The 24,916-nt window shown below is 38.4% G+C and overlaps 1 protein-coding gene across 3 annotated transcripts in view; it reads left to right on the forward strand.

Annotated features, from left to right (window-relative positions):
• mtss1 (MTSS I-BAR domain containing 1) overlaps positions 1-13,166 on the forward strand; it is an 80,165-nt gene extending 66,999 nt beyond the window's left edge. The window contains exons 9-15 of one of the 3 annotated variants that reach the window (XM_086293006.1): positions 401-498; positions 1,111-1,186; positions 2,100-2,276; positions 3,797-3,925; positions 5,944-6,094; positions 6,594-6,620; positions 7,918-13,166. In XM_086293006.1, the coding sequence (XP_086149132.1) occupies positions 401-498; positions 1,111-1,186; positions 2,100-2,276; positions 3,797-3,925; positions 5,944-6,094; positions 6,594-6,620; positions 7,918-9,125 (1,866 nt within the window). In that variant the 3' untranslated portion in view covers positions 9,126-13,166. The remainder of the gene's footprint in view (positions 1-400; positions 499-1,110; positions 1,187-2,099; positions 2,277-3,796; positions 3,926-5,943; positions 6,095-6,593; positions 6,621-7,917) is intronic. The other 2 variants (XM_086293007.1, XM_086293008.1) reach the window with 2 other exon arrangements.
• The last annotated feature ends 11,750 nt before the right edge of the window (positions 13,167-24,916 follow it).

Raw genomic sequence — 24,916 nt, forward strand, 5'->3', positions numbered from 1 at the left:
CTGGAAGGCCCCGCCCAAGTACATTAGCAATTTCAAGGCAGATGATGTTTTGTTTTTTTATTTTGTGTCTTATTTTCAGCAAATGTCAGAAAAAGACTACGACCAACAGTGATTGGCTCTACTGAAAGTGCTGTGTATGTATGCAAAGCATGGTTTATCTGCGAAGACCCATCTTTGTCCAAAAAACTACACGCTGTATTTTATTTTGACCCACACTGTCATTAACTAACTTGGTTCTGGTAATACCCACTGGAGTTGCAAATGTGTATTAATCCACCACTGAATATAGTTCCAGCTTCAGCACTTCCTGTATTTCTGAGCTTTATGCCTTCAGTAGAAACATCCCAACTTTGGAAAATAAAAGGAAAAACACCACAGCTGTCTTTTGTGTGTATTACAGGTGATCCTGGACCTTAAAGGTTCTGATTTCAGCTACACCTATCAGACACCTCCAGCTTCTCCCAGTAACACTCTCTCCAGGAAGAGCAGCATCAGCAGGTGGGTTACACACCAAAGCTGATATCAGTTTACAACATACAGTATTTCATATCACTTCATTTCACATTCTAATAATATCAGTGTGCATTGCTGCTTTCTTTTCATTTTGATGTTTTGTCACAGTGTTTGTAACTTTACTGTGTGTACTGCACTATATTTAAAAATCACACCTTAAACTTTGTTTCTGTGCAAGTTGATGCAAGTCAAAGTTAAATCCAGGCTCAGACTACATATTTTTCTGAGTTGTGATAATCAAAGTGTCAGATTGGACAGTTACAGTCATAAAGTCGTGCCTTTTTATGACTGACGCACATGAGAGTGTGCACGTTGTGCAGAGGTGATAACTCGAGATGTCCAGGATGAGAGTGTAAACAGACAATCACAACAAAGCGTGTTATATTACTGGCTTTCGGCTCCATTTCAAACTTTCACTGAGCTTATAGCAGCAACTTCATTCCTCTTTCACTTTGTTGTGTTTTGCAGTGTTTATGGCTTTTAATTCTTAAATAAGTTCTTTATTATGTGATTTTCACATTCCAGACAGTCGCTGCTTTTTTCTTTCTTTCTTTCTTTCTTTCTTCATTTCTTATTTTCTGTGTCTTGGCCTCATAGCTACCAGTCAGGATCAGTGAGACATGTTCCCTCTTTGGACTCTATCAGCTGTGCTGTGGATGGACTACACATGCAGGTAACGCACTTTTTAACCTTTGTTACAACAATTTTATTTCTGTTGTTCTCAAAAATACTGTTAAGAATATATTGTACACTATGTGGCCAAAAGTACATGGTCATCCCTTTTCACACACTCCTGTGTCTTTTAGCTCAGTTTTTTTATTTCCAGGACAGTAATGGTAAATCTTTCTTATATAATTGTAGAAAGCAACTTCCTTCTAATTCAGATGAACTTTCTGCACTGCATCCATACTGTGCTTGCTAACGTTAACAGAGAATCACTTCATCCTCTTGTCCAAATATTTTAACATTTGGCTAAAAAAGGTGTATATATGTAAAATGGCAGCACCAAAAATGCTGTACTGACAGTTCAAAATGCAAAATATAGCTGAGGGCACGGTGGTTATGTCCATCTTTCTTAAATAGCTTATGGCCGACGCTTCCAAAGTGCATTTAAAATCAGCCTGACAGTTGTGTGTGTGCGCTCAGCTTTAGGCCAGATCCCCCAACCTCATTGTTGGACTTTAAAACCTTTCTGGCTGAATGGGAACAAATGTGGGCAAATGTTAGCAGCAGATTAATGCCCAGAAATCACAAGTGTAGCATTTGGGGCTGTCCATTGATTTCTAGCCATATACTGTACATCAGTGATATTAAGATACTCTTATTTCATTCAAACTTATATACTTTATAGTTTTAAATCAAATTTCCACAATAAATAAAGCAAATTCTGGTCAAATATTTTTAATATCTTTAAAGGTGCATTTCACTTAAATATACCATTCCTGCAATGCTGTACACTCCACATTCTTCAGGCTTCATCCACATTTTAAAATGACACTGTCAGCTTTAAGGATCTTCAAAATAAAAGCTTGTAACAGTAACAACAAAAACAAACACATGCCACTCTAACCCTTTCCTGTGTGTAGCGCTGCTCCTCCCCCTATCTGCTCACCGGCTGCGATGAAAGCGGTCGATCTCTCAGCGAAGGGAACTCCCCCTCTCGCCTCGGCCGTCACGGCAGCCGTGGTCGCTATGGTTACGCAGCTGGCTATGGCCACCGCCCCGCTGAGAGTCGCCGCTTTAGCCGCAGGGATTTGAAAACTGTGAGGAAAAAACTATATAACTATTACATTCCTCCCGACCACCCGAGTGCCGTCCTGTGATTTTGACCCTTTTGTCTTCCATTGGTGTGAATCTGGTTTCAATGTCACATTGGCTCCAGCTATTTTACCTCTTTTGTTTTTTTTTAATTCCACATTTTTTCATCAGCTCACACCTTCAGTTTCACCTTTAATTGTCTACGGCCTCCTCCACCCTCAGTGTCCCAGGATGGATCTCATATCTCAAATCCATTTTGTTGTAATTTTAGACGTAATTCTTGATCCCATTCCATAAAAAATGTTTCTGAGCCTTCACAAGTACAGTTCTAGGGACTCTGTAATTGTGTGAGTATTTACAGTATTTGTTTATTTATCAGTGTCTTTTCTTTTTTTCATTCTCTTTAAAAGTGGTTTTGTGTCAACTTTTTTATGCTTATGTTTCAGATTTATGTGTTACAGTTAAGTACTGTACTAATATTCAATTAAAAAAAACCTTACTTTTCTTGATAGCTTTTAGACTCAAAATGACACTTCTTTAGAGTTTTTTTTTTTTTTTTAAGGAAAAAAAAGTCAGGTCTCTTCCCTGACTGCTTTCTCTAAGCCAGGAGTTTAGCTGGAAATGCTGTGGTCATTTTAGCTTAGTTGATGTTGGATTTTTGGATTAGGAATTCTAAAAAACTGCCCATAATATATTTTTGATATACGATCACCTGGACATTTAAAAGATTCATAACATCCCACTCCTTATTTTCAGTAGCAGTGAATGTAATAATTTGTTTTATTTAAAAAAAAAGAAAAAAAATCAAACCCGTCCACTTATGGCTTTACACAAAGCCAAACGTGACATATTTATTTTGCTTTTTTCCTTGTTAACACTGTTATTTAATAAATAACACGATTGCTTCATCCCACCTCAAAAGCAAGCCTTCTCCTTATCTCAAAAACCTGTTATTTGTCTCCCGCCGCTAAGACGCCCTTTCTGTTCTTGAATTTTGGCGTAATGGCCTTTTAAACTGGTGTCATTATTGCTGTCAGTGGTGTCTTGTCAGTCGTCCTGTAATAAAAATTTAAATTTATGTTTAAAATTGAGGAAATTATCTCAAAATTACGTGAGAAAGAACAAAATCATTAAGGGTTCATGTTGCTGTTGAATGAGGAACTTTTATTGATATTTTTAAAATGACAAATAAGTATTTTCTGTGTGATGTTTCTCTCAGTAAAACGCTGGCTGAACTGCTAACATGTCGTGTTGATGGTCTAACATCAGCAGCCATTATGCAAGTCTGATATATAGAAAATAGAGCTTGTTTCTTACACATCTGATTAAAACTGATGGCTGTGCTGACATGGATGTAAGTTACAAGCTTTTATTACAAATGTATATTCTGTCAATTTCTTTCCACCAGAGACTTTTATGATGGCTGAACAGAACTATACTCTCTGTACTCTCTGCGGTTGATTTGTGATTCTACATTTGATGATTTGTACCTTTGATCCGCTCTGACTTGGTTTCTTAATGACAGGATTCAGTTGGGTCCACCAATCAGCTGGCCTCTGGGGGAACTGGAGGGGCGGAGAACGGCCTCTTGGCCCCTCCACACAATGCCTACATACATGGAGAGCGAGCTCGCGCCATGTCTGCATCTGGAAAGGTAAAACCCACAGAAAACATATTTGGATTCTGGTGATTGTTCTTGTAAAATCTCATCTGTATCTTTCAGTCTACATGAAACTAACTGAAACAGTATTTGTGTGCTGTCTAAAATAATTTAAAAAACAACAAACAAACTGTGTTTGCTTGGAAAGCATACGGAAGGAATTGATGCCATCTTTATTGAGACTGGGAGGGTTGTTTGTGTATTATAATGTAAACCTGCAACACTCACAACACAAATGTTAAAACAAAAACCCAAAATATTAAACATTTTTAAACATCAAAGCTGTAGCAGCAAGCAAACAACACTAAAGTGAAAAACTAATAAAAAGCTAAATAGAAATTAAAAGAAAAATACAAAACAATACATGAATGTATTTAAATTTCTGTTTAAATAAAACAACAAAAAACCCACAAACTAATAACGGCTGAATTAAAATGAGAAAAACCACTGTGGAAATTGCTGAAATGAAATGGAACTGTAACAAAAAAATTCACGAGAACGAATTAAAAATCAAAACTAATGATAAATATTAAAGTAAAATAATGCTGTACTATCCCTGAAGACACGAGTTTATTTTACGTTTATATTTTTTGTTTACTGATCCAGTCTATGAACTAAGAAAAACTGTTTATTAAAACAAAACATAATAAATAAAAGTCAGAAAATGCATGCAAGTGTATTTTCAATGGTATATTATAGAGTTCAAAAACAGCGGAATTGGATCTTTAAAATAACCAAATCATCCACCAGAGGGCAGCAGGAGATCAGAGGACTAAAATGATCTGCACCCCTAATCTTATGGCGGCTCCTCTTCTCTTTTGTTTCTTTCTACTGTTATCAGTACCTTGTCTGTTTTGCTTTCCTCCTTTTCTTTGTCCTCCCATGTTCTTGCTTCCTGCTTTCAGGGAGTGACAGGAAGAACCAGGAGGTGCTGTTATGGCACTCCACTGTGACAGTTTAAGTGCTTCGGGGAAAAAAGAGAAGTTCTTTGTATTTCATCTGTGTGAAATTGTCACAGTTGATGTTCTCAGCCAGCATACAGATCCTTGTGGTGAACTGGTGTTTTTGGTGCTAAACAGGCTCTAAAAGGTGGTTGGTGGTTCTTGTGCAAACATCCTGTGGTTAAACGCACAGGTGATGTTCTGAGTCTGACAGTCATGGAGTTAAAACTACAAAGATGACATTCAGAGCGGGCTGCTTCTGTGGTTTTTCTCTAAAGCAAAATAAATAAATAAAAAAACTTGTTCCAAATACTCAAATTACATTCATCACTAATTGACTTTATGAATTAAAAGACACCTGAACTTATTTTACCTGGAGCCCTGAACATGCAGGCATATTGATAACCCAGCAGGAGGCAGAGGACGAGCATAGATTATTAAAAAGTCTCAAAACTAACAAAGTTGTGAGCCACTTTGTTAGCTTTGTTTGTTAGCTAGGTCGATCATATGCAAAAGCTCTTTTACAGGGATTTTCCTCCATAGAGGAATTTTTGGTGTCTCAAGTTGATTTGGCTGGAAATAATGAAAACATTTACAGAATGTTAACACTTTAAAAAATGAAACGTTAAATAAAACGTATTTTTATTCATGATTATGATCTAAATGCACTGCCTTTACTATATTGTGCTTATTTACCTCGTCACAATCCCGAAGGCCGATTATGAGCCAAGAAAATGCCTTTCTGTCCTATTTCTGCTATTGAATTTTATTTTTATAGCACTTTTCAATCCAAAGTAGTTTATTATAAAAAATAAATAAATAAATAAAAGGGTTGCTAAAAATTAATGCTGAATACGTTTAAAATATTTACATAAAATAGCACAAACACCCCCTGTCCTCCAACCACACTTTCAAAAGCTTGACAAAAGTTTTGCGGATGTCACTTTGGACAGAAGCTTTGACCGCTGGATGGTCAACAGTGAATGAGAAGCATGATCTTGCGGGAGTATATAGATCTTTCGTTAGTTGAAAAGTTGTAACCTCATCCGTCTCCTTCTTTCACTCCTTTAGCACTGCTTGGCCCAGGATCAGCTGGCATTGTCACTGGGTGCGCTGAATTCTGACGCCCCGAGAAGCAGCAGAGATTCTCTGCACTGTTCCAGCGGCTATAGCACCCAAACAACCACCCCGTCCTGCTCCGAGGACACTATACACACCCACAGTGAGTACATTAAAGCACAACACTTCTTTTTATTTATACTAAACACAGCTCACTGTGCTGTTAGGATTTTTTTGTTGCTGTTGTTTTTGTCCTAGAGATAATAGAAAATCGAATTGAGCTCTTGATTAAAAGCTGTTTGAACCAACTATGTGGCTGAGACGAACATCATGTGATCCAAATACAACCTAAAGTGGCAGCAGCACCGCCAACAATAAAGCAATTAGATGTTGTGTTTATTATGAAAATGGAAACCCATTCTCTCACGGAGCCATAACCTTGGTGTGAATTGCTGCTTGTCTGGCTGAATTTCTCGGATTTACCCTTTAGTGGGTGTCATTTCTGATTTCTGACAGTGAAACTGACTCTCTTGACCTGCCTGCTGTTCACTTGTTTTTTCTGTGCTTTTCTGGTGTATCAGCTCATCTTTACTTCTTTTCCTGTTGTATTTCTTTGAGTAGTTTTGTGTTTTCTTGGTTAAACTGCCTTCCTTCTCTTCCAGCTGTAAAGAGAGATCCTCCTATCTATGGTAGGTCTCTGACTGCCTGTATATCTGCCTGCCTGCCTGTCTGCTTATGTCACGTCCAACATACCATCAAATCTACTTTTGGTTCATCTATTAAAGATCTTACATCAGCTGAAAGAGCACTGTTTATTTAAAAGAAGCAATAAACGTTGTCCTTATTTTCAAATATTAGAATCTTTTTGGCAACGATAAAATTATTAATTTTGGTGCCTGTCAGGGCACTTGTATGGCCAATTTTAATAACCTAATCATTAGTGGCTGCAGTTTCCTCTTGTTATCTCGGTTATCAAGCACAAGGAAAATAAAATCTCTCTTCTCAATTTTACAGTGTTAGTGTTACAAAACATAAGCATTTTCTAGGCTTCAGGACTGCGATTTTAAACATCAGCAAATTATCGATGATTCACTTGTGAAGCATGGTGCCCAGGAGGCAACACTTCTCTGGATAGTCACTTCTTGCTTACCCAGCAGATCCTTTAAAATAAATAAATAGATAAATAAATAAAGCTCCTTTTGTATCAAAGTATAAAGTGATGTAAAAATTGGCTAAATCTTGTGACACTGCTGTGAGGGCATCAGGCGGACAAGCTGACATTGTTTATTTTACCCATTAAGTTAATTAATACATTTTTGGATACAACGTTAATCCAGGTATGGAATTTATTTATTTATATATATTTTTTTTTAGCTTAGTCACCCAGCTTATAGGAGACTGAGGTTTCTCCCATCACACTTGCTTGCAAAGAGAAGACATTAATTACTCACATTTCATATTTCTGGTGTTGATGCTAGCAGATGAGAAGCTGCCAGAAGCATTTAAATTACGTAGTCCCTTTTTTTACTTAATTTTGGAACCCAAAACAAACAGAACATTAGAAACAAATTCAGCTGCTTTGTCTGTAATTTACTTCCTCCTGTGTGTGTCTGTGTGTGTGTTTGACCTTTTCAAATTTAATGTCGTTGCCATGAATTGACGTCTGTTTTTAACCTTATTATTTGGAACATTGAACTGGAGCTTTGCATGCGTTTTAAAAGTAATTAGGTTGCATGTTGCCCTGTTTTTGTTTGATAAGAGTTTCCACAATGATGCATCCCCTAATTGTTCATTCACAAACATGACAGTGAGTCACTGATGTGATTATGTGCTCCTGCTGCTTCTGTTGTTTGTCTGTCAGGTGAGCAGATGAGAACCCTTTACAAAAAAAAAAAAAAAATGTCACTGAGATAATCCAGAGGTAATGAAAGGTCTGCCTGAAAGCAGAGCAACTAACATTTTAACATTCTCTCCCCATCTCTGCAGTCGACTATGAGTCCATCTCTCTCCACGGAGACACTGACTCTATCTCCTTACATCACCTCTCCCACGGCAACAGCCAGTCAGATTTCGACAAGTCATCGACCATCCCGAGAAACTCCGACCTCAGATTCCAGTACCGGGAGTTCATCCACTCCAAGCGTCCTGCCTCTACTGTCAGCCTATTGGCTGAGTCCGACTTGAGTGGTGTGTCTAACCGCCAGATGCCATCCCACACGGCAACCATCAGGCGCAAACCTTCATCTAAGCCGCCTTTTCGCAGAGGAACAATCAGTGGTGGGGTTCCCATCCCCATCTCCACCCCGCAGGTTCCACTCAAACCCCTCGGCGGAACCAACGGAAGCGATGAGAACGTTTTCAAAGTGCCCTCTTCTGTAGGTTTAGGTCACAGTAAACTCTGCACCTCCACCCAGAGCCTTAGTGCTTTACCACCCTCCTCCTCCCCATACTACCAGATTGTCCCAGGCCAGATGCCCATCCCAGTGCCCATACCCACTGTTCCTTCACTGCCATCTGAGGGAGGGAACAGTGTCAAACAACAGCAACAGAGGCAATACCAGCAACATCAGCAATACAGTCAACCACAGCAACAGCACAACCAGCAATTCCAGATTCAACAGTTCCAGCAACAGCAACAGATTCAGCAGCAACAGTTCCAGCAGCAGAAACAGATTCAGCAGCAACAGTTCCAGCAACAGCAACAGATTCAGCAGCAACAGATTCAGCAGCAACAGTTCCAGCAGCAGAAACAGATTCAGCAGCAACAGTTCCAGCAATGGCAACAGATTCAGCAGCAGTTTCAACATCAGCAGCAGCAGCAGCAGCAGTTCCAACAGCCCCAGATTCAGCAAGCCCAGCAGCTGCAGCCTCAGCACGATCAGTATCAGCTGCAGTTGAACCAGCAGCAGAAACAGAAGCTGTTCCAGCAGCAGCAACAGCAGCACCAGGCCTACACTACTCAGGCAGAGCCCTCCGGTGTGCCCAACAACATCAACTACCAGCCCCAGACTCCTCCACCCTCCAGCCAGGACCAAAACCCTGAGCAGGTCACCCTAGAAGAAGAAGAAGAAGAAGAAGGAGATGGAGGAGGCAACAGAAACATGTTGACCCTTCTTAGAGGAGTAAAGCTCAGAAGGACCATCACCAATGATCGCTCTGCCCCTCTCCTACCCCCTCCAACCAATCACAAATGAGGCTGACCAGCAGATTTTTATTTCTCTGCTAAACTGTTAAGTTTAGTTTGGTTTCTGAAGAGATATCAGAGTGTGTCAGCACAGAGAAAACTCAAACACACTTTGAAAGTGTTGACAGATTGATTTTTTTTCGCTGGAACTCAACATTGCTTGTTTTATTTTATAAATTTACTTGATTGCCCTTTTAAATTTATGTTTTAAGCATTTTTGAGACTTTTCTGTTGTTGCAGCAAACGTCTTTTTGCCTTTTTTTTTCATGCATTTTGATTGTGGATAAAGTTTTTGTGTGACTCAGTCTTACAGAAAGAACTTTTGATTTGATTATTTTAGTTGGTACTCACTTCCTGGTCAGAAAATGTCATTAGGCAGAACAGGAAGCTGTTAGCATCTTTGGCCTGGCTGTGTTTGATTTGCTTTCTGCTTAGTCTCCCAGGATGGCGGGGTTTATCAGTAGTTCAGTGGACTCACAGTGGTTGAACCATGATCGTGGAGTTTCGAATTTACTGACTCTGGGTCAGTGATTGTCTGGTGTATTTGATCTGAGTATTTAGTTGGTTTCTGGTCATCTCAAAGAGCCAAATGCTAACACTCGTGACTTTGCATCTGGCTTTAGATTTAAATAAGGTAGAACAAGAAAGAGTTTGAGGACACAAGGACTGGGTTTGAGATATATTGATATATATATATATATATATATATATATATATATTTTTAAGTGGCATATGGTCTGAGGTCACTTGATTGCTCTTACCTTAGATTGGAGATTTGTGCCACTCCTGGGACTCCAAATGTTTCCTCTGAACGTGAGAGTTTGTGGAATACAATGAAAAATGTTACTGTGGGGAAAAACTCTGGTTTGCTGTGTAAATAAGCATCAAATTTTTTTTAGAGCAAAAGTCACAAATAGACAGCGGTTTGTTGGCAACTTTATGAGGCAACACTGATGTTTCAGAAGAAGCGGCTTGACAAATGTGGGTTGCATTTTTGCTAAACATAGCTGGCTATGATGAGCTGAACTGTAGAACAAAACTACCACAGGGGACTGATGGTTTGAATGTACTTTATAAGGTAAACGCTGCCATGTTTCAAGACTTAGATTTAGTCTAGACTTAGTCTTTAGATTTATTTACACAGATATTTGCATCAACAAGAATGCTTTAAACATAATTTTGTTAAAGAGATATTGTGGACAAGATACTACATGAATACCAAGAAATAGGTTTTTGGCATTTCTTGTTACTTGGTGACCAACATATACATTAATCCAAAACAACTTTAAAGTAATTGTTTGTAGTTCTCTTTATTTCCACTATTATTGGAACCCACAGAACCTATGCATCGGTTTATTCTGGTGTCTTCTGTAAATGCATGACTGAATCTGGGTGGTTTGTAGGCCATGTCGTGATAATTCATGTTATGTGGCTTTGAAGTCCACTTGATGAGTGTGCATATCCTGGTTACAATATTTTAAGGAGTCCTCCTTGTTGTTGTTCCCCTGTATAGTTATAGGACATCAATGATGCAGATTTAAGCACCGCTAACATGTTGGCACGAGGAACATTGAATAATACAGTTTTATTCACAAGTAGTAAAAGTTATGCTGAAGTCATGTTTGAAGGGCATCAGGAGCAGATGTAACTTGACAATTATTTCGATTTTTAAAAAGAGTTATATTATTATATAAAATGTGAGAAAACCATAAAAAATGTCTCGTTTTTCTAAATTACTCAGATTATATTAAACTAAGTTATTTTTTTCAGCTCTAGTTACAGGTTTAAAAATTGTTTTTGAGTATCAACAAAGACCTTGTGATTTTTCCATATTGACTATTGGAAAATTCAGAAGCTACTTATAGCACTATGCTTTTATCATTTAGACAAACATTTTTCAAATTAGTTTCTATAAACAAAGGATCTGCTATATTCAGTGAAGTTTAGGTTTTGCTTGGAGTTTTCAATTCAACTCCACCCACTGAAATATCTCTGAAACATTCGTTTTAGTTGATTTACTGTAATCAACTCGGATAAAATGCTGCTGAGCCTCAAACTGTCGTAACTTTAAATTAAACATTTTTTCTACAGAGTTTGGTTGGACTGAAATAGCTGGTTCTATTTTTGATCTTTGTTCCAATTTGGTAAAATGTTTACCTCTGCTAATCATGACCTTCTAAATCGTATAAGTCTCTTTATTTTATTTTTTATTCCCTGTTTTGTTTTTGTTTTATTTTGTTTTTTAGTTTATAGTCCTTTAAGTCACACCTCAGATGTTTTCAGTAATTAACCTGGAGTTTTGTCTTCTGATGCACTTCAGTCTAAGGCCATGAGAAATTGGGGGCGCTCACTTCCTGTGCTTGAACCAGAAAAATATAGCATCAAGTGCAGGTTAATAAAAGTTGACTAAAGAAATAATTTGTAGCTTAGCATATTTTACCATGGCAGCCTCATTACTTGGGTGTTTCCTGCTAATACAGCTGCTAAACCGATGTGTTGCTTCTAAAAGTTGCCCATCTTCTTCATTTGTGAGCTGTTAGCATGTTGGACTCAGATTGTCCTCAGTTAAAGATTTGGCGAATTTGAGTGGTTAAAATAATTTTTGTTGGAGCAACAGCTGATTACTTTTATAATAATTTAATGTGGTAGTTCTTCTGTTGATTAATCCAACAATAATTAGGTTTATAAAAGATCAGGAAATGGCACAAAACAGTCAAATGTCCAAAATCCATAAATAGTCAAATTACAATTTTAGAAATCAAAGAAAAAGGGTTTTTTTTTTCTTTTTGTGTTGGGGGGTCTTTTTTTTTTTTTTTTTTTTTTTTTTTTTAAATAATTGATTAATGAATTATTAATTTTTCCACATTGTTTTAATTCTTAGCTCAAAATTTTACATTCTAATAAATTATTTCCTCTGATTCTTAAAACTTAAAATTTTGGTTTAAAAATTATATAAAACATGGACGTAGCTTCTATATTTAAGTGAATACCTGCATTCTCACTAACAGCCAACACGGGGGACAAATGTTGTTAGAAAAAGAAGTCTGTGGACAAACAACCATACTTCTTACTTATCTGTGATCTCCCTTTCCTGATGAGTTGTTGGGCTCTGTCACTGCTTTGAATACAACGTTATTTTCATTTTAATTCTTCTTCCTATTAGTCTCATAAAGCAAAGTGAGGGTTAGTTTAAGCTGTGCAGTGTTTCTGGGATTCTCAGATTGCCCTCTTGCTCGTGCCAGCAGTGGGTGATTTCAGAGGCTACATCCATCTTTTATGTACAGTCTGTGCCTATTGGACAGAAAATTATAACATGATAGCAATTATGATACTTTCTACCAAAATTATACCTGAAACTGCTGAGACGACATTAAAGCAGGAAAATTTAAGTTAATTCAACCGGTAAATTTTTTATTTTGGTTCGTAGCTCCTAATTTCTTTGGTGCGAGGAGCTCTGGGCCTCAGTATTTCTAAAGTTCTACTTTGAAGCTGCCTGTGAGAGACCTGCTGCATGCTGGGAAATGCAGTCTGCTTTGTGGTCAGCTGGTCCTGGTCAGTTCCCGGAGAGACTTTTGTGTACTTTTTGTGACTTCCTGCAGCTTCATTCTGATTCGTCTTTAAGCCTCTCTTTTTGATTGGACCCAATGAGCCCCACAGCAGTTGTGTATGTATATATTAGTGCTTCTATTCCTGGGAGAGATCTAAGTCTATAAATCTATATAAAGATGTACGTATACGTATCCTGATTGTACTTTTATTTTGTTGATTTATTATTGATCTGATGACGTGGTTGGTTGGATCTGACGCTGCCAGTGATCGTCGCTCATCATATTTTTTTTTTGTAGAAAAGCTTTAAAGGAGGAAACCCAGTGAACTTCCAGGTCTTTGAGGATCTGATACCTGATTGGACATCAGACTGTTAAACAAAAGGACTGAAAGGACATCTAGATGATATAAACCAAGAGAATGTAGACATGTTCTGTTCTTCATCTTTTGACGCTCGCTGTGGGATCAACAACAACAATAATAATAATAATAATAATAATGCTGATGCTAATTGGTTCTGGTATTTTTTTTGTCTGTGTTCTGTTTACTGTACTCTTTACACCTGTAGCAGTATAAATTTGCTGTAGGAGTGCTCTGTTTCTATAAAAAGTTCAATATGCAGAAAACTGAAGGACTGCTGACAGCTATTCATAGAGCTGAAACTCTACAAAATAAGCAGTTCTGAAAACTTTGGTCAAACACTGCAAGTAAACATTCATCTTTTGTTTTTGTCCTTATTTTTGTTGTATTGCAGCTACTTTATCATTTACAGTACCAGCCAGCACCTCCTCTAACTGAAGTGCTCTCACATGATCCTCTGGGGTGTGATTTAGGCGTGTGTGGGGTACAAATACAAAATCCTTTCCACGGAGTACAGCGAACACACATAACAGTGTCCTCAAAAGGGACCCTTTACGCTGCTCCTTATTTTCTGCCATTTATATATTCTGTTAGTGGGATGGATGTTAATGTTAAACATGGCCAACGTTTCAAATAAAGAGTTCAACATTTTTACAAGTAATCACCAAGAGCCAAAATCTCAAAGTGCTTTTAGTTCCTTTCTACTCTTACAACTGTACGATGTCATTAATAGCATATATCCCTATTGTGGTCATCTCAGGACAGAAGCCCCACCCACATCAGAAGATATGTATCCTAAAGGGGCCCTGTTCTGCGTATTTGTTTGCCCAACTACAGAAGCTCAGCATGATTTATCCTGTAATGTTCACGCTGCCATGCAAAAGCAGTGGTACCTGTGCTTCTGTAGGACCAGTGAAGTGGCGGACGAGTAAAAAGCGATTACAGTTGTGTTTTTTTTATTGAATTTATTGAAAGGATCCTCAATAATCTGAATGATGGGCAGTAAAAGAAAAAAAAACCCATTAAAAAATGCCTTTTTGTCAAATCAGCTGATTTCATTGTGTGAAGGGAGGAGGAGGATGGTGGAGTCGTCTATAACACCTTAGGAGCGAGGACATGACCACTTATTTTTATTTTCATGGTAAAGTCCAAACTGCATCCAAGATGCAAATGGCTATGTTATACTCCTGACACAACATTAGCTCTTTGCAAGCATCTGCACGGACAGCATGCTAACACAAAGGCAGCAAACAGTCCAGTGTGATGCCAAAGCTGAGTGTAAGCTGACCTGACCTCACTTTCAGCAGGTAACAAAAGCATTGGGGCCTCAGGTCCTACCTGCACGTGGTTGGTGATGGCTTTGAAGTCTTATCGGGCTGGTTTTTGGTTTTGTGCTCAAACTTGAACACTAGAAGGAAGATCATGTGTTTGTGCTCAGTAGGACATTTGGGTGGGGCTGCAGCTTAACTTTTATATTCCTAACTGGTTATCATCTTACACTGAATTTCAGAGCATGTAATGGACTGACACAGTAATGTAACAACACTGGCTACTGGGAGGCTGTTAGCACCCATCCTAGCTAATGCTAATAACATTCATGACCTCAGGCAAGATGAAGAGGAAGCATGGGCTTGCTGGCAGGTATTTTCCCACACAGGTGACTTTGATAAGATAAGGTAACTCTTTATTATCATTGCACAGTCATAAATAGTATAATGAAACTGGAAAACTGTCCCATGTCAGCACTATGTACAACACGACACGGTAACTTAACTTGGCTGCAACTCCCCTGAAGTCTTCACCTGTAGGCATGACTACTACATTCACAAGAGTATGTGTTGTTATTGTTGCAGTGGAAGCAGGTGAACTTGGAATTTAGGTGAAAGTTGAGGTAAAGATGGCAGCAGCTGTGACTGCAGGCTAAAGCAGTAACTTGGCTCATGTTGTCCTTTCATAAGGCACTGAGTCATCTTTTGAGCTTTGTGTTGCTCAGAGTCATCTGATGCTCAGGGGCAGCAGGTGGGAGGCGAGGGACTTGAATTAAAGACACGTGCATTTTTTTTTTTTTTTTTAAATCTTTGTGAGAACAGTTGTTGGTATAATGTATTCATTAACCCCTCCAATCCCAGCCTAAACCAGACTCTATTATGAATCCTGAAACCGAGACCAAACTCGCAAAAAAGCGCTTTGAAGATTTGAAGTCAGCACAGTCCAGACCCATTCTTCTCTTTAAGAGGTTCAAGATGATACTTGTCCACATAAGCATACAAAACACACAAAAAGACAGGTGAGTTTGTCCACTTGTAAGGAACTTAGTCACTGTTACATAAAACCTTGAAGCTGTGACAGCGGTGAGTCACGCTGACCCAAATACTGAAGGAGGCAAACTCTGCTCAGTGAGTCAAAGCCCACATCACAGTGACAGTGCACAAATCTCTGTGTTACACCAGTGTTGCAGCAGATGGAGTTTCTCTCTGTACCAGCAGAGGATGCAAGAGACCAAAACAGTATAAAGCCTTTACATGCACCTCTGAGAGTAAACATGCTTAAGTCTTATTCTTTTTTCCTGTAATTTCACCTCCGATTCTTTGCGTTTGTCCTGTTTCACACTGTCCAACTCTGTTCTGAATACCACAATACTGAAAATAAACTTAAGGTATTATATATGTTAAAATATACTCCTAATGATTAAACTACATTTTAATAGTGAGACAGTCTGTGAGCAGCACTTTAGATCCTGTAAGTAAAAGTTAAAGCCACCCTGGTACCTCGTATATCCCACAGTATTTAGTATACTGTATATAACATGATCCTCCCATCCCTTTTCTTCCATTTATTGGATTTCCGGTTACTGTGGGTCTGGAGTACATCCCATCGGTCACAGAGTGAAGGGCAAGGATCACCCTGGACAAGTCACCAGGCTGTCTCAGGGCCAACACACAGAGACCTTCTCTCATTATGAAGTTTTGAGCTGAGGCTTTTCGCTATTTTGTGTTTAAGGTGATTTGATCAGACAGAGAATGTGAGGAACACTGCAAGCTGATATCGCACGAGCGATATGTCGATCACAAAACTGTTTTATATTCCTTTATCACCCCTCAGCTGCAAAAGGCTGATTATGCGTCATCGTCATCCTGGCGGGGAGGTGACATGGACGCCCAAGTTTGTGATATGCAATAACTCAAGAACGAAATGACGTACCAATTCCAAATTGTTACCATAGCTATATCTACTGAAAATCTTGAATGTGACCTCAGTCTTAAGATCAAGGTCATAGGTCAAGTTTTCTGAAAATCTTGTGAATGCGATGTAGGAATTTCAAATTGATACCATGGGTACATCTGTTAGTAGGCTGAGGGGTAGCACTGGCTGCTGTCAGTCTTTTTATGAATCCCAGTGGAATCAAAATTCACTAAAAAAAACATTGTATTAAAAAACAAACTGAAAATAGCACCTCAGAACATGAACCTGTCAGAAAAAGTGTTAATGCCCCCTGCTGGCCATTACATTTCTGAGCTCAATTAGTCCATACCATTGACTGTAGAAAACAGTCAATGGTATGGGCAGAAATCTGTGCCATCAGAAACTGAATTTGAATAAGTTCAATTTGAATTTGAATTGCTCCGATTGAATCTGAATTGTAACTTGAATAAATGCTTTTGAAAACTGAATTTGAATTAGTCTAATTTGAAATTGAATTTATGGTTTGAAAATGATCATCACTAAATTGAATTTATATTTTGAAAATGAATTGATTTGCTTTGAAACTGCATTTTATCCTTTAAAAATTCAGCTCTCGAATAATTTCAGTTTCACTTCTCACCATTCAGTTTCAGTTCCAAAATTCAGTTTTTTGGAACTTACATCCGGTTCAAGCGCAGATTAATAGAACTACGTTTTACTAGCGGACCGAAAGTGTTACTGACGGGAATCTACAGCGTCTTGAGCTGAATTAAGACTTCAGAAGTCATTCGTCATGTCGAATGACCAGCGGATAAACTCTCAGGTTGGTAATAAATGTATTACATGTATAAGAACAAGCGTCATGTTAACAAATGATAGCCGTACAGTAACTGTTATGCTTATTGTAGCTGTTAGCTAAAAACGCTAATTTAGCGTAGTTTACCCTGAATTCAGCTTTGACAAACAAATATGATCGACTGTTTCTAGTAGAATTCCAAAGTTGTTGTCTTGGACCCTCTCAGAGTACCCCCTCTGTATGCTTGCAGAGACCCCTACAGTAGGGAAACATGCAAAACGGTGTCCAAACCTTTGTATTTTAGCTTTATTTATGCCTTACACAGCATCCCAACTCTTTAGCTAACTTAATAACTTTAGCTAAAGTGAATAGTTAAGTCTAATTCATTAGTGCAGCATTACTGGATCACCTCTGTTTGAAGTGATATAATGTGATATTCAACTATCACTGAAACAGCAAACTTTGTAAATAAGCAAACAACACTTCTCATTCTCTAAACGTTTGGCCACAGCTGTAGATTACACTATCAGTGCTTGTTCACTCTTGACAATAATTACATTTCTAAATTCTCTTTGTGCATTTACAGGTAAACAATATCTAATATTTTATCTAAATGACTGCTTTGTCTTTGAAAAGGGTGAAGAGCCTGAGGCCGGTGACAGTCCAGTTCTACTCTAAGTACATCCTTACAGTGGCTCACAGGACAAGGCCACATTCCTGTCCTGCCAGAAGAGAAGACAAACTTCAGAGTCTTCATGCAGTTCAACCACACCTGTCATATTCCATATGACAGGGGTCTCAAACTCCAGTCCTCAAGGGTGGACTGGAGTCATGCAACTTTTCCATGCCCTCGAGGACTGGAGTTTGAGACCCCTGCCGTATGGTGTTCATGCTGTTTTCTACCACACAGTTACAGCATGTCTGACTGCCTGATCAGCATATGCAAAAATATATGATGAGTTTAAGCATGTGATGACTAAGGCCTTCCATTATGGTGTTTGTCATCACATGTCACAGACATCTGGATGATCATTTGGAATAAACAAAACTAAAAACTTGTTACTTCATCTTTTATCTTTATTATTATTATTATTGTTGTTCTTATTTTACACTTTTCATTGTTAGGCATTAGGTTTATTTGTAGTAGTCCTTTCCAACGTCTTTCCCTCTTCCATGTTACTGTGTCAGCTTGTCAGCATCTATTTGGGTTTGGAAGTGGAACAGAAAGTCAGGAAATCCAAAGTGCCATTAAAACCAGAAGAGGTTCTTATATTTCAGAAGAAGGGATTAATTCAAAAGAAATGACCTCAATGCCATATTTTATTTAGGCACCCTAGAGAGCACTTTGCAAAATAACACATTCTTATAATTTCACCCTCAGATGAGCCAAGCTACGACTGTCAGGGAAGGTGATGTAGGTACAGAGCATATGAGAGTGGTTAAGTTAATGTCTCTTGTCTAGATGAAGGCACAAGAGGGATCAATGGCAAGGTGTAGAGATTCAGTATCTTCAGTCTTCAGTGGACACTCCATTTCTGGCACAAAACACCTGTAAAAGATGGTCGATTTAGGAGGTGACCCGACAACTTCAGCCTGTCAAACATAGTAATGGAGCAGTATGTTTAAAAAATATATCTAATTAAGCATGCACTCAGTACCCTAAGAATTATTATGGTAGTTAAACACAGTGATAGTTGTATATCACATTATATCACTTCAAACAGAGGTGATCCAGTAATGCTGCACTAATGAATTAGACTAACTATTCACTTTAGCTAAAGTTATTAAGTTAGCTAAAGAGTTGGGATGCTGTGTAAGGCATAAATAAAGCTAAAACACAAAGGTTTGGGCACCGTTTTGCATGTTTCCTTACTGTAGGGGTCTCTGCAAGCATACAGAGGGGGTACTCTGAGAGGGTCCAAGACAACAACTTTGGAATTCTACTAGAAACAGTCGATCATATTTGTTTGTCAAAGCTGAATTCAGGGTAAACTATGCTAAATTACCGTTTTTAGCTAACAGCTACAATAAGCATAACAGTTACTGTACGGCTATCATTTGTTAACATGACGCTTGTTCTTATACATGTAATACATTTATTACCAACCTGAGAGTTTATCCGCTGGTCATTCGACATGACGAATGACTTCTGAAGTCTTAATTCAGCTCAAGACGCTGTAGATTCCCATCAGTAACACTTTCGGTCCGCTAGTAAAACGTAGTTCTATTAATCTGCGCTTGAACCGGAACCGGATGTAAGTTCCAAAAAACTGAATTTTGGAACTGAAATTGAATTGTAGAACTGAAACTGAATGGTGAGAAGTGAAACTGAAATTATTCGAGAGCTGAATTTTTAAAAGATAAAATGCAGTTTCAAAGCAAATCAATTCATTTTCAAAATATAAATTCAATTTCAATTTAGTGATGATCATTTTCAAACCATAAATTCAATTTCAAATTAGACTAATTCAAATTCAGTTTTCAAAAGCATTTATTCAAGTTACAATTCAGATTCAATCGGAGCCATTCAAATTCAAATTGAACTTATTCAAATTCAGTTTCTGATGGCACAGATTTCTGCCCATACAATGGTCCATACTAAAAACAGATTTATCTCTATCCTGTTAATGCTCCCATCTCATCATGTAGCGTTTAGGGGTTTTCAGCTTTTGCTAGCATGCTCTTTTTTTTTTTTTCCAGTAAGTTGATGCTAATCGTCCCCGCTTGTTGAAAGCATCATTATCTTCAAGAGGTTTCCCCTCTTTGTGAGAGGGAGAGAGAGAGGATTGAGGCTCGTGGATCGTGCCGAGTTGTTTGTTCCTTTGTGTGTTCTTGTTCATGGTTTTGAAATAAAAAGTGTATTCATTAGGCTGAAATAACATTTTATGTGAATGTCCTGATGAGTCATGGTAAATGGATGATGGTGAGATCAACTCTGTGAACATTCACTCGGAGCCGGTGACTCATCCAGAGTGAAATGAGCTACAGCCCTCCCTGCGCTGTAGCACAGACACTAAAGTCCTTTTATCCTCTTCCAACAACACTCAGCTGGGTTCCTGCTGTGGATGTACAGAAAACTTGAAAGATCTCCACATATCTTTTTCCTGCTACTTGTTCCGCACCTTTTTTTTCATCCGATTTTTCAGAATGAAGCCCAGCTGATACTGTATAGTTTAGAAAGTGTCTTAAAGAGATGCTTGAAAAAACCTAATAAAACATTTCTAACATATACAGAATTATCCACTAACACAGTGTATGATATTCTAGTGCATCCCATCTTGCTGATACTTTCCGGATGTTAAATGTAGGCAGCTGATCTCAAAACAAAAACCATGCAAGGTGTTTAATCTGCAGCTCTGTAGATTAAACACTTTGCTGATAACAAAAGTCACCGCTCATATAGGTCGGAGGCGACAGAATGGCTTCAAGAACTCATGAAACCACTCTTTACTCACAAAATGTATAACCTTGATATGACGGACTCGAACGGAACATAAATACGAGAGTGCAGTGGACACAAACCTGAAGATCATAGACTGTATATAAAAGATAGACATAAAACCACAGTGAGAAAAACATTAAAAGCTAATGCTAACAAGCTCAATTAGCAACCAGCATTTGTAAACTGTATCAGTACAACGCATACACAGATCGGCTACCTTAAGAAAGGCTTCAACAACACCAAGACAAATGGGGAGGTGAGATGAATTGACACAAGTAAACCTTAGTAGACAGGTATATGGTATAGCTGCACACAATTGCACACCTGTCCATCAAAGCAAGCACATGTCCTTAAGCCTTAATAAAAACCAAAAAAAGATGAGTCATTGAAAACAATCCCCGCACATACAGCTGATAATAATGGAAACATAGCTGCAAGGAGTAGAAAGTGAACGTTTCGGTTTTAAGTTGAGTTCTTAGGGACTGACTTACTTTGGGAGCCGCCCTTTTCTTTTCTTTTCTTTTCAGCATTTTGTGGGTCCAGACAGCTTCATGGTTTATTACCTCAAGTTTAGCCTCTACTGCAGGAAGACCTTTCTTCATCATTTGATTTTGACAGCATGATCAAATTTCACACGATGTGAACAAGCACATCGGGGGGAAAAACAATAAATGCAATAAAAATATAGCTGGATCTGAATTTAAAATCTGAATTCTGAATATTTAGTCTGTTTTCCTGTTAATGTTTGGCTTAACTGAGATTATGATAATAGGGAAAAACAATTTTATAAAGCATACTAAAAATCAGTGTTTATTACTTTTCTGGTTCGATAAATTCATGTGTCTCACAGAGACAAGGATCAACAAGGTCCTTGAAATACTTTAATAAAGAAACAAATAGTTGGGCTTTGTGATGCTTACAAAAAAAATGATGCTGAAGCTGAACCTCTGAGTTTAAAGTCCACCGAGGAAAAAACAGAAATTAAGGAAATAAAACATATACCAAAGACAAAAATGGTTGATGGAGCTGTTATCAAAAATATTACAGATACAAAAACGTTTGCTCTGTCTGTCAGAATAAAGTTGAAAGCAGTTTGAGATATTCAGTCCTCTGACTTCCAGCATGATGTCTGAAGGTAATCATCATTCTGGAGGATCGTTAAAAATTAATTTACAATTGTCTGATTACCCACGCTATTTAAAGAGGATTACTAATGACATTTTCAATGAATTCATTTGAATGGAACAAACCAGATGTCGCAGCCGAGCTCATTATTTGTTTCAGTGTTTAAAAACATTTCTTGTTCCTGGTGTTTTCATTAACACTTTTTGTCACTGAATGTTACTAATGGTGTTTATTAACATTAAAATGTGATTAATATACATTAATGTATCGATTTTTCATTTTGATCCTTTCAGGTCCTTTTCCTGAGATGACTTTATGTGACTGACCAGGATTTGCTTCAGTTCTGATCCTTGAAATTAAAATCTCTCATCTGCTTGATTTATTGTTTGTCCCCAGTTCTGCGTCATTGTGATATCACTGAGGGAAATGATGACCAGATTGGTGGTGCATGGATAGGAAGTAACACTGTGCTATTTTTAGCTGCTTACCTCAGAATGATGATAATGCGCTGTCATGGACAGAGTGAGTCCTATTGTTCGTGTGTGATCGCATAGACTCGTCCCTATCAGAGATAGGGCGCTAGAAGCAGTTTGTGAGGATGCAGGGTGAGTCCACTGTGGAAAGTATTGTGACTGGACAGGAAAGTTCAAAGACTTCAGGCTTGCTTTGGTAACGACTAGTGCAGTGCATTCGGGGGGTTATTTTGGCACACTGGGTTCCCTGAGCGTAGAAAAAATCCAATGCCCCCTGTGGAAGTTGTGACTCACCATTAATCATGTGCCTCATCACATGAGTCAAGGTGTTAAAAAAGGTGTGGGTCATTTTCAGCAGAGGTTTTGGGTGAAACCACCATGTGAGAAATGCATTACAAAAAGTACCCAAAGTTTAATATGGATTCTTTTTTATCATTATCATCATTATTGTTACTATTAATGATTAAAAAACCAAAATCATCGCGGTGAATGGGCTGTCAGCTGACAGAAAAAGTTTGATATCCACTGTCTTAATCTGTAATAAAGGTGGCTGTGCAGATTAATGTAAACTGTGTATGGAAACATACTATTAAGGCTGGGATGGTGGTAGTGCAGGTCACCTACTGATTGGAAGGTTGGTGGTTTGATCCCTGGCTGCTCCAGCCTGTGTGCCAAATATCCTTGAGCAAGATACTAACTCCAAGTTTCTCTCTGATGTGTAAATATTTGATAGAAACCACTTAAGCCTAAAAAAAGTGCTTTGGGTGAGCGAGGTAAGTGTAGAAAAACGCTATATAATAACTAGTCCATTTATGGCAGGTCACTCGGCGCTTTAGACATCAGCTTGCAAAGTTTCATATTGTTTATGTTTCTGAAAAGGTTTAAGTGCTTTGCCTAGATTATGTTTATGTTTATTCTGAACAGTGCAGACTGCTGGAGCTTAGTCACACATACACTGTGACACACAGCATACTTTTGTACTCTGTTGTACTTTTCAGACGCCCACGGGTTGTTTGCTTTTGTTTGATGTACCTGTTAGAGTCAGGTTTTGTGATGTTGCTCGGCAGGTGTTCAGCGGATGTAAGACGGCTGATGTCAGTATCTCCATGAGCGCGACAATTGCTTTTAAGTTCAGCGCAGTTTGGGAGTGTAACGTTAAAATTTAACACTATTTATACGAAACTGTCCCTACAGTGTCTAACTCAACCGCTGCTTCACTAGAAAAAGCTATCATGATTCTTTATCATCAGCGGTGGCAGCAAAGTCAGGATGAGTCACATTAAAGGCTTACTGATAACATGAAAATCAAACACTGTGTGCTCAACCTGCCAGTTATCTGAAACTAAACAGCGGCAAGACAAAGGAAAAACTTGGCCTTTAAAATCCCACAGATAACGCAGGGATGATGAGGAAAAAGGAAGAAGAGAGAACTTTAAAGCCTTTTAAAGAGAAATGATTTCCAGACTTTCCCTCAGTTTGCCAAATGTATGTATTTGAGAAACACGGACCAGAGCAACCCAAGCTCTGCCTCAGGTTTTGAATATTTGTAGATCTAACTTTTTGTAAATGAATTACTTTTCATTTTTCAAGAGTGATAAAAAACTACAATAAAAGTAATTCAGTGTTGCTATAGGAACCAGCCAACTGAACTCTGAGTCTCAAAAGCAGATGTGAAACCTTTGAGCCAACACTAATATAATTTATTTTTGACATTATTACTTGAAAAAAAATCATTTTAAAAGCGAACCTCCTAGACTTTGGCATGCTTATTTACATGTGTATGCTGTTAGAAAGGATGTTCATCTTAAACATGGCCCACGATGAAACATTGAGGTTCACTGTGTCGTGATTTTAGCCAGAACAAGTGGATCCAAACGCAGACGCAGAGACACCAAGCAAGTTTCCAGGTATTTATTACAATGACTGGAGTTAGACTGGATGCCAAAGGGACTCACACCAGGGGGCAGAGGTGGAGAGCAGGTAGGCAGGTACATTCTTCCAGAGGTGACTTGATTTTCCAGAGGGACCAAACTTTTTCCTACAACTGAAGCTGTAACGATGTGGTGGATGGAACAGCTGAGTGGCTGAACCGGTTGTGTCAAATAGTCGGAGGATGAGAACAGGAGCTTGTGGAAAGACATGCCTCATGGACATATTTTCCCTCATAAATCTCTGAAATTAGATAGTTTAGATTTCGCCCTTGAAGAAGAAGCGAACTAACCAGCTAATGTCAGAGAGTAAGTGGACTGAGGGGCTACACCAAGACCCAGCTTAAGGCGAATAAGGATTATTTTGAATGTAAGATCATACAAAGCTTCTCTAGTGGGTTATGAGAAAAAAAATATAGAGTTGGAAATGATCAAAACAGATTCTTAAGAATTCAGTTTATATCTCCATTACATGAAAAGTGGCCACTGTAGACGCAGACATAGACTGCTTCTGCTCTGACCTTCCCCCGGATAAGCATTACAAAACGATAGATGTCAGATGAATACACCAGATTTTTGAGCCTCTGTTTGTACACAGGTGGTGGAGAGTTACCTGTTTGCCTAACTGTTTATGGTTTAGTGTTTGTGGTAAGGACATTCAGCGTTCCTTACTGATAACAGATGGGACACAGAAGGGCTGTATAATGGTGATAAAATGTGACCAGGTGATTGACTCTGGATCAGCCTGTGTTTACATTGATTAAAACCATTTCCATCACTATGAAGACACAACTACACACTCGCACACTGTGTTTTTGTATACTTGTGAGGACGCACACTGTCCTACATGACTCCCGATTTCTCTTACTCTAACCTTTACTGTGACCAAACAACTGATCCCAGCTTCAAATCAGTCCCTAAGCCAAACCTGAGTGTGTTTGCTTTCTA

This window comes from Aulonocara sp. 'chitande type north' Nkhata Bay, linkage group LG5, assembly GCF_057382095.1.
Source record: "Aulonocara sp. 'chitande type north' Nkhata Bay isolate Kocher_YH1m ecotype deep benthic linkage group LG5, A_spYH_male_GT1.1, whole genome shotgun sequence".
NCBI lineage: Eukaryota > Metazoa > Chordata > Actinopteri > Cichliformes > Cichlidae > Aulonocara > Aulonocara sp. 'chitande type north' Nkhata Bay.